This window comes from Schistocerca americana, chromosome 3, assembly GCF_021461395.2.
Source record: "Schistocerca americana isolate TAMUIC-IGC-003095 chromosome 3, iqSchAmer2.1, whole genome shotgun sequence".
NCBI lineage: Eukaryota > Metazoa > Arthropoda > Insecta > Orthoptera > Acrididae > Schistocerca > Schistocerca americana.
The window spans coordinates 757,894,657-757,905,887 of NC_060121.1; the positions used below are offsets into that span (position 1 = coordinate 757,894,657).

Consider the following 11,231-nt stretch of genomic DNA (forward strand, 5'->3'; position numbering starts at 1 on the left):
TAACAAATTTCTCCTCTTCAGAAACGCTTTCCTTGCCATTGCCAGTCTACATTTGATATCCTCTCTACTTTGACCATCATCAGTTATTTTGCTCCCCAAATAGCCAAACTCCTTTACTACTTTAAGTGTCTCATTTCCTAATCTAATTCCTCAGCATCACCTGACTTAATTTGACTACATTCCATTATCCTTGTTTTGCTTTTGTTGATGTTCATCTTGTACCCTCCTTTCATGACACTATCCATTCTGTTCAACTGCTCTTCCAAGTCCTTTTCTGTCTCTGACAGAATTACAATGTCATCGGCGAACCTCAAAGTTTTTATTTCTTCTACATGGATTTTAATACCTACTCTGAATTTTTCTTTTGTTTCCTTTACTGCTTGCTCAATATACAGATTGAATAACATCAGGGATAGACTACAACCCTGTCTCACTCCCTTCCCAACCACTGCTTCCCTTTCATGTCCCTCGACTCTTATGACTGCCATCTGCTTTCTGTACAAATTGTAAATAGCCTTTCGCTCCCTGTATTTTACCCCTGTCACCTTCAGAATTTGAAAGAGAGTATTCCAGTCAACATTGTCAAAAGCTTTCTCTAAGTCTACAAATGCTAGAAACGTAGGTTTGCCTTTCCTTAATCTAGCTTCCAAGATAAGTCGTAGGGTCAGTATTGCCTCACATGTTCCAATATTTCTACTGAATCCAAACTGATCTTCCCCGAGGAAGATCAAGAGCTCAGATGGAATCCCAGTTCTAAGCAAAGAAGGGAAAGCAGAAAGGTGGAAGGAGTATATAGAGGGTCTATACAAGGGCAATGTACTTGAGGACAATATTATGGAAATGGAAGAGGATGTAGATGAAATGGGAGATACGATACTGCGTGAAGAGGATCTGGCTTCTGCCAGTTTTTCCATTCGTCTGTAAAGAATTCACGTTAGTATTTTGCATCCGTGACTTATTAAACTGATTGTTCGGTATTTTTCACATCTGTTCGCACCTGCTTACTTTGGGATTGGAATTATTATATTCTTCTTGAAGTCTGAGGGTATTTTGCCTGTCTCGTACGTCTTGCTCACCAGATGTTAGAGTTTTGTCAGGGCTGGCTATCCCTAGGCTGTCAGTAGTTCTATAGGAATGTTGTCTACTCCCGGGGTCTTGTTTTGACTCAGGTCTTTCAGTGCTCTGTCAACCTCTTCACGCAGTATCATATCTCCCATTTCATCTACATCCTCTTCCATTTCCATAATACTGTCCTCAAGTACATTGCCCTTGTATAGACCCTCTATATACTCCTTCCACCTTTCTGCTTTCCCTTCTTTGCTTAGAACTGGGATTCCATCTGAGCTCTTGATATTCATACAAGTGGTTCCCTTTTCTCCAAAGGTCTCTTTAATTTTCCTGTAGGCAGTATCTATCTTACCCCTAGTGAGATAAGCCTCTACATCCTTACATTTGTCCTCTAGCCATCCCTGCTTAGCCATTTTGCACTTCCTGTTGATCTCATTTTTGAGACGTTTGTATTCCTTTTTGCCTGCTTCACATACTGCATTTTTATAGTTTCTCCTTTCATCAATTAAATTCAATATTTGTTCTGTTACCCAAGGATTTCTACTAGCCCTCGTCTTTTTACCTACTAGATCCTCTGGTGCCTTCACTACTTCATCTCTCAAAGCTACCCATTCTTCTTCTACTGTATTTCTTTCCTCCATTCTTGTCAATTGTTCCCTTATGCTCTCCCTGAAACTCTGTACAATCTCTGGTTTAGTCAGTTTATCCAGGTCCCATCTCCTTAAACTCCCACCTTTTCGTAGTTTCTTCAGTTTTAATCTACAGTTCATAACCAACAGATTGTGGTCAGAGTCCACATCTGCCCCTGGAAATGTCTTACAATTCAAAACCTGGTTCCTAAATCTCTGTCTTACCATTATATAATCTATCTGAAACCTGTCAGTAACTCCAGGCTTCTTCCATGTATACAGCCTTCTTTTATGATTCTTGAACCAAGTGTTAGCTGTGATTAAGTTGTGCTCTGTGCAAAATTCTATCAGGCGGCTTCCTCTTTCATTTCTTAGCCCAAATCCATATTCACCTACTATGTTTCCTTCTCTTCCTTTTCCTACTACTGAATCCCAGTCACCCATGACTATTAAATTTTCATCTCCCTTCACTATCTGAATAATTTCTTTTATTTCATCATACATTTCTTCAATTTCTTCGTCATCTGCAGACCTAGTTGGCATATAAACTTGTACTACTGTAGTAGGCGTGGGCTTCGTGTCTATCTTAGCCACAATAATGCGTTCACTATGCTGTTGGTAGTAGCTTACCCGCACTCCTATTTTTTTATTCATTATTAAACAGACTCCTGCATTACCCCTATTTGATTTTGTATTTATAACCCTGTATTCGCCTGACCAAAAGTCTTGTTCCTCCTGCCACCAAACTTCACTAGTTCCCACTATATCTAACTTTAACCTATCCATTTCCCTTTTTAAATTTTCTGACCTACCTGCTTGATTAAGGGATCTGACATTCCACGCTCCGATCCGTAGAACGCCAGTTTTCTTTCTTCTGATAACGATGTCCTCCTGAGTAGTCCCCGCCCGGAGATTCGAATGGGGGACTATTTTACCTCCGGAATATTTTACCCAAGAGGATGCCATCATCATTTAACCATACAGTAAAGCTGCATGCCCTCAAGAAAAATTACGGCTGTAGTTGCCCCTTGCTTTCAGCCGTTCGCAGTACCAGCACAGCAATAATACAAATGCATGTGAAAATAAAGACACTGTATGTAGATACTATGACTATGCTCAATGTTTCCAACAGTTCTGAAGCACTTGAGAAAAACACTTTCATATCAGTCGACAAAGCAACATAATTTCTAACAGAAAGTGAGTTAATAATTAATTTCAAAAATTTGTACACGATTCAACAATAAACAAAAAGGAGAGAACATGGGTGTTTTCTAAATGAAAAAGGACTGGAAGAAGCAACTTCAGTTCAGTTTCTAGATATAATGATAGACAGTGAGCTAAATTGGAGCCAGAAGATAAACACTGTTTCCAATAAGTTAAGAACAGTGTTATTTGTATTGAAACAGCTGGGTCAGTATTTTTATCAAGACTTTCTGTGCACTGCCTATCATGGACTTTTTGAACCATGTATGCAATATGGAATGACAGCATGGGGAAACTAAACCATGACAGGAATGAACTACAGAAGAAAGCTATTTGAATTATATTGAAAAAGGGGCAGAAACAATCTTATAGAAATTGTTTCAACGATCTTAATAGTTTGACATTTCCATCACTGTATATATTTAAAACCACTGGAACTGCGATACAATATCCCTCAAAACTGGTGACCAATGATACTATTTGTCCATATATGCAATATGGAATGACAGCATGGGGAAACTAAACCATGACAGGAATGAACTACAAAGAAAGCTATTTGAATTATATTGAAAAAGGGGCAGAAACAATCTTATAGAAATTGTTTCAACGATCTTAATAGTTTGACATTTCCATCACTGTATATATTTAAAACCACTGGAACTGCGATACAATATCCCTCAAAACTGGTGACCAATGATACTATTTGTCCCCATAATGCAAGGAACAGAAACCAATTGCAGCACTTTCCACATACACTTCAAATTTTCGGAAAAGGAGCTAAATACTCTGGAATCAAGTTAATAAAAGATTTCCAAGAGAATTACTAAACCTCAAAACTGATAGGATTTTCCATGAAACCTTAAAAAAGTTTGTAATGGAAGAAAACTTCTATAGCACGGCCGAGTACATGAGCTGACAGTGAGCAAAAAGTCACCCTGTGAGAGATAAGTTCTTTTTACGTGATACTACATTAAGAGAAACTAGCATTAGAAATTGATGTTAGAAAATGAACTATACTTATACTCACTGATGCACATTTTCTATCTCTTTTCTCTATTCATAAATGGAAGTCACCTCCAAAAGGTTTTGGTATATAATCTGTAAACAATTTGTACATATTGTCTGAATTACAATGAATTAAAGTTCAGTTGTGAAAACAATGTCACTATCACCTACTGAACAGTGGCCATAACTTGAGAGAGCAGCAGTGCTTTGAGTTAGCAGAAAGCATGACCACATTTAAATCTGGTTGATAGTTTACTGGCAGAGAACTTGGCTAGTAATTGAAAGGTTGCAGAATCAAATCCCAGCTAGGTCATTTTTTTTCACTCTGCCTTTTAACCTAGTATTCATCTCTTGATGATGTGGAGATTTGTCAGAAAGAAGACGTGACTCAGATTCCACTTTACACTGCTACTTTCCTTTTTACAGTTTGATAACTAGTTAGGAGAATGCAAGCCACCTTCGTGACATCCAACTGATTGCAATCACATACAACTCCACTCATGTAAGTGAGGCACCACAGATATCACAATATCTCATTTCCCCAAGCAAAATTTCATGATCTTTACAATGAGCAGTCTTGAGACAGCCACAGAAAATGGGATATTTTTTCCTAATAAACTCTGCCACAAATGCTTTTTGAATGCTGTTATGATATTCTAACTGAAAAGCTTAACAATCTATTGATCTATTGCTAGGAAGGTAAGTAGGTAGAGACAGATTTTTCAAAACTGCATCAAACAACTGAAATGAGTAAGATGTAATAATGGTTTACTTACTTACCTGCATTTTTATTAATGAGCATTGTTGTTCGGTCATCCAGAAAAGTTTCATGTTAGCATATACTCAAGAGTCAAGACTCTTTCTGAAAGCTGTTCATGGACAATAGCTAAGCCATTTCCCACAATTTCCAATGCCTCAGAGGTGTTAGTCCAGCACATAAGAGGTCTACAGAAAAGCCTTTGTGGAGATTACAAAGAAAGAGGTACTAAAAGACAGAAGCCATAAGTTGAGTTGTCAGGCATGCCTAGGTAGTATACTCAGAAAGAACTTTTGTTGTGTAAGGGGAGGATACGGGTCTGAGGCACAATTGAGTACACAGCATTAACCTGCCATAAACAATAGATATTTAGTGTGTCTATCTTACCAATGTATCATTTCTGAGTTAGGAGAAAAAAGGCAGGTAAGAAAATACAAAATGCATAACCAGTAGAGAGGAAAGTAAGCATTTTTGAATGACAGGGTTTTGACCTGTGTGTGTGTGTGTGTGTGTGTGTGTGTGTGTGTGTGTGTGTGTGAACACTTCCAACTTATAGCTATATAATAATAATGGAAACCCATTCTTATTTGTTCTTGTCCTTGATTTTTTACCTGATATTGAATTTTAACCTTTCAGTTTAGATTATTAATGTGCCTCTACTTGTGAACGAACAGAGCTGGCTCTAAGATTAATGATATATTCACATTTCAGGTCTACTGGTCTATTTTCTTTATGGTATTCATCACAGCAAAGAAAGTGATCATGCCAGCTCATATTCAATCCTGATGACTTCATCAGAAGCTGGTAAGATTAAATGGGGATCTACATATAACACACAGCAAATCAATCCAGTGGTACTATCACAAATTAAAATTGCCCCAAGTGCAAAAGATATTACTACTGATGAAAAGAAGCCTATAGTGGCTCAGGAAGAAGTGCCAAAGTAATTATATTGATACTCAATGATGCTTTCATGGGGATGGGAAACAGAAAGCAGCATAGAATTCTTTAATGTTTCCAGTGTGATATATTTTAAATATGTATTATTGTTATTGTTGGAAGCCCAATCTGACTCTTAAATGTTGTTTAAAATTAGTAATTTATATAACAAGGAAAAATACATAATATATACATTACAGTTAAGTTTTTAGACATGTGTGTTATAGATTAACAAATTGACGATATTTACACAAAATCAGTTATGGGGAATGTACACTGGTATCCAAAATTAAAGCAACAAATGGAAAAGTTGCAAGGTTGTGTTTATTTTGCCACAAAACAGTACAAACAGCTGATAGCAAAGTAGAAACAGTGTAAAAAATACAGAATGTGAACAACTGCAACCTAATTAACAGTAGATGAGAATTTTCTTCATTTTTTCTAACTTAACAGATTTGCACACACATTGCAACAACTGGTTAATGTGCTCATCGTGGCGTGTGACCACCTCTGGCAGCAATAAAGGCCTGACAACAATGGAGCATGTTGTGAATAATGTCATCAGTGCCATGTTGAGGCAATAATGCCCATTCTTCCTGCAGAGCCACTCTTAAGTCTTGAAGAGTGGTTGGTGGATGTTGATGTGATGCAACCTGTGTCCCTAGTGTATCCCAGACATGCTCTATAGGATTCAAATTGGGAAAGGGAGCAGACACCATGAGTACAGATCTTCCATTTCCAAGAAAACAACCATTCATTCCCTATGAGTTCGAGCAGTATTGTCCATCAATATGAAGTCTGGGTACACAGCACCTCACAACAACTGTACATGAGGTCCTAAGACTCGTAATGGTACCTGACAGCAGCTAAACCTTTCCGATTCACCCATACAATTTCATGAAGAGGTGTTTGATTGGTGATTTTCCTAGATATCAGTCTCTTTCCACAATGTTTGGGTCTCAAAATCATATTCCACATTCCCTTCAGATGTGAATCCCTCAAGAATTGCTCTCCATACTAAACTGGGACTCGTCTGTACATAGCACATCAGCCTACTTTTCAACTGTCCAGGTGGCATGTTGACAACTCCAATCTAGGCATTCCTTCTGTGAAGACATGTTAAAGGCACACATGCAGCAGGTCTCTGACTAAATGTCACTCTGGTGGAGGCCTTATCTACATAGTTTTCCTTGATACAACATGTCCAGTGGATGCTACAAGGTCTGATGCCAGTTGCTGTGCAGTACTAAGGCAGTATTGTCTTGCCCTTACCACCAAATAACAGTCCTCTCTGTCTGATGTCACACATGGCTGCCCTAGCCCCAGTCTCGGGGATACAGTTTCAGTCTCTATAAGCTGTTGCCACATCCAAGAAACAACAGATTGATTCATGTTAAGTCAGCAGGCCCCATGAGTTAGTGACTGCCCTCCTTCCATTCTTCCTATGGCCCTCCACTGCAGAGAGCCTGGTGGGGATCTTCTCTGTGTCATACTGCACTGTCTGTGACTGTGCACATAGTAATTGTGGCTGTGACAGTACCTGGCACCAGCAGGTGCCATTGTTGGCATCATTTTCCATTGACCAAATGCTACCTTCTGTGTAGAACACAGTTGTACAGACATCTATTGACAGTTTGTATGATTAAATCATGAATTAGGCTCAGGATGGGGAAATAGTGGTTTGTTGCATTAATTTTGAACATCAGCGTATATTTCTGTTATAACCATAACAAACCATTTAGCTCAGCGTCTGAAATGAATTGGTGTTGACTGTAACGATAGTAATCACCTTTTTTAAATAACATAAGTGTATTGAAGCTATACAAATAATCACTTTGCAATTCTGTGTTTAGTTGCAGACTGAAGGTTATACGTGACAGTGGTACATCTTAAAACACAGCTTTTATTCGTGTTTGCACAGTTTCATAGATAGCTACTGAATGTGATAGTATATAATTTGATTGATATAGGCCATAAGGGTACACCTACCATAAACTATAATGACAGGATAAAATGAAGAGGGGATACAAAAAGTCATTTCAAGATACAAATATACCCAAGCACAAAAGGAAGGACAGTCGATGTTATCCTCTCTCTACTATCTTAGTAATGTAATAACACTGTTTATTTTATTTTCTTCCAATCTTGTCTATTCAAGTATTGGTGACATATGTACCTTCTTCTTTTCTTTCCCAACTATTGCTTAGTGAGTATTAGAGAAAAGGCTCTAAATAATTCAAATTTAATGAATTTTTTTTTGTCTTTCTTTACTCCACTACTCTTCTGTCAATAGTCCCAAGTTTTACTTCATTGAATGTGTAGATGTATCAGTGAAATGCATGATCAACATATGCTCAAAGTGTGCAGTATAATGTAAAATATATAAATAAACAAGGAAAAATATTTTGTATTTGAAAGATAAATTGTGTTGTATTTTTCATTTGTAATAAGGAATTTATCCCTCCTTCAGTAGAGTCCCTGAATTACAGCAAAGAATGGTTAAATCTAGGCATCTGCAGGTGAAATGATTAGCAAAGAAAATAGATCACCAAATGACAATATTACGCACTCTTCCAATAACTATTCTTGGATTCAAAAACACATACATGATTAAAAAATGTAATAAGAGGGTGAAGACAAAATGACAGGCTGAATGATTACAGGTGGACAGAATTACCTAATAAACTGATTTCAGAGGTACTGAAGAGGAACCCAAAATGAAAAATGCATATGTTTTGAATAGGAAGAGGACAGGACCATACTGCATAAATTCACATAAATGTGGCAAGACTACGATACTATATGCCAGGAAACAAACTCCAGCTGCACGTAGTGACAAAATGAGGGTAATAAAGAGAGGATATAACCCAGGGGAATTATAAATGTCATTGAACTTCGGTGACCAAAAGATAATCTGTACAATCCTTGAGATTTCCAGTGTTTTCAACAGCGTGTTTTAGAACAAATGAATTAGAAAGACAGACCTATTAGACAAGTATATACAAATATTCTAAGTCACAACATAATTTCCTGCAATTTCAGGAGCCCAGAAAATTTAATGGATGTTGGACATACATTTCATTAAAAGAGGAACAGAATCTTCTATGTAAAACAGAAGTGTACATTAATGCATGAGACAATATAAATGAAGGTGGCCTCAGCCTTGTAAGTTACCAACTTGGTTCTGCCATCTCTACCTCATAAGTCTCATGGAACTTCTGATACAGTCTTCTTCCTGTGGTTATTAATTATGATGAACCATTATTAAGTGATGTACAGAAAACTTTGAAATTTGTTTTAATTTATCTTTACATTTATCATAAAACATTTAAGTTTTATGATCAGCTTCTAAAATAATTAGGCACCTATATTTTAGCACTGGTCAGTAAGCTACATAAACTTAAAGATTTTTCAAATATTTAACAAGCAGCAATAATTAATCAAATAGCAGTACATATATGAGACTCACATAATACAGATATACTTCGACCATCCAATCATAACTTAGAAGTTCACTTTTTTGGTACATGGCACTGTCCGACTAACATGATTGACTGACAACTATATGATTTTACATTTACAGTCCTGTGCACTGATTGACCTGTTCATAGACATGCGATATTACAGAAATTACAAAATGGTAGAACACTAAGCTATTCTATTTTAGATATTAACATAAAAGACAAGAAAATTAATAGAGACAAAGACACGATAGGAAGTGAAGTAAGTATGTGTAATTGAAAAATAGCAAAATTATCGTATAGGCCTACTATTTCATGAGAGAGCAGTTTTAATGTGAATGGAGAGTCCCATATTTCACCAAAATGTTTCAAAAAAGTGGAATTCTCAAACTGGAACAATTAACAAACTAACATGTTATCTAAATAAAAGAAATGGAAATAGAAAAATTAGGCCTACAAAACAATGGCACTGGATTTAGGAAAGAATTACATTTTGAGATTGGAACATTCTAGAACACAACAATCTTCAGTATGAGTAACTAATGAAATAAAGCATAAAGTCTGTGTAAGAAATTAAATATTTGTTGAAAAGAGAAGAATGAGGGCTTTTAAATAGGTCAATCCTGAAGTAAACAATTTTTAGCATCATTGAATTTTTTCATTAACGTGGTTTGCAGGTATCATGAATATTCGTTTAATGTTCCCATAAGAACTAAATGCATGGTTGTCATAAGCAATAATTAAATTATAAAGTGAATAACACAGTTTAATGAAATATTGCATGAATAAGAAATTGGTTATTTCATGTAACTGTTGTATATGCACCATTAATGTAAAGATACCAGAATAAACAATATTAGAATCACAAGTGGTATAAGAACAAGTAGGATAATTCCACCTTGCTCTGTTATAACGTGATGGTTGGAGTGAATGCTTCAGTGCTGTACTAGGTTGGATCCTATTGAATGCAGTATTCTTGATTTCTCAAGAACTTTAAACTGACTTACCCAGCCTGTTTTATGGAGACTTACAGTTTAACATGGACTGCAAACCACTGTGTAACTTGGTATTTTTTATGATACAAAACGAGTGACAGAGGTAAAAGAAGTGATCTTTGACATAACAAAATCCCAAGACCAACTGAGAATTCAAATTTTAACCTTTGTATTGATTGTCTAACACTTCCTCACTTTGCTACAGAAAGACAAAAGATAGACCTGTAAATAAATTACAGTCAAAGCATTATAAATCTACAAAGATATGATCTTATTTGCCATCAGTGTAATACCATAACAATTAAATGAACGCACTTAGCAATACAAAGATTATTTTTGTGATCCAGGTCATACAACCCAATGAATATTATACTGACCAACTCTCTTGATATTATGTCTCACACCAATAATATATAAGACAGTAGTTTACTTGGGGCACAGTTAATTAACAGTAGCTTTTTCAGTGCACAGTTAATTAACAGTGAACTTTGTGAAAAAATATTTATTACAAAAGTGGGGAATTTTTTGCCAGCTGCTGAAAAAGAAACAAATTAACCTGGGTTGAAACTCACACAATCTGAAAAAAATGTAGATGAATTTCAAGATTTTACAATTTTATAAAATTATATTATCAAAAATGAAGGAAAAGAAACTTTGCTGAGATGGGGGCTATTCACTTCAAACTCTGACTCAGGAGAGGTGTAAGGTTCAGGATCTAACAGCAAGAAACAATAGATTAGCAGCCCAGACTCACATTTTGAAAGTACCCTCCAGTGTTATGTATTCCATTTCCAAGAATAGCAGAACATATTGTTTGAAGGTCACCAAGGACAGCAACACTATAATTTTACAACTTAACTTTAACTTTTGTAAAGAATTTTTCACCAGCATCATCAGAAGCAACACTTCAGCCAGAATGAACAGCCAGACACTATGTTTCAACACTGAAAAAACCTATTGTCCTCCTACAATGCGTGCTATGGGACAAAACATTTGGAACTTGTGCATCTGTTTCATCATGCATATCTTCAGAATTTTGTCTCCCAGCATCAATGCTAGCAAGCTGCGGAGATCAAAACTGGCTCTCTTCGATATTCATTCAATGCCTTCTGTAGTTTTTTCATCAAGGAAGGCTTCAGGGATGTGGAACTAGACAAGGTACACACTGGCAAGA

At 36.4% G+C, this 11,231-nt stretch overlaps 1 protein-coding gene across 1 annotated transcript in view; it reads left to right on the forward strand.

Moving 5' to 3' along the window:
* The window catches only part of LOC124605584 (cationic amino acid transporter 4), a 237,570-nt gene extending 229,546 nt beyond the window's left edge, over positions 1 to 8,024 (forward strand). Inside the window, exon 10 of the mRNA XM_047137366.1 lies at positions 5,374 to 8,024. Coding sequence (XP_046993322.1) covers positions 5,374 to 5,609 — 236 coding nt within the window. The 3' untranslated portion in view covers positions 5,610 to 8,024. The remainder of the gene's footprint in view (positions 1 to 5,373) is intronic.
* The last annotated feature ends 3,207 nt before the right edge of the window (positions 8,025 to 11,231 follow it).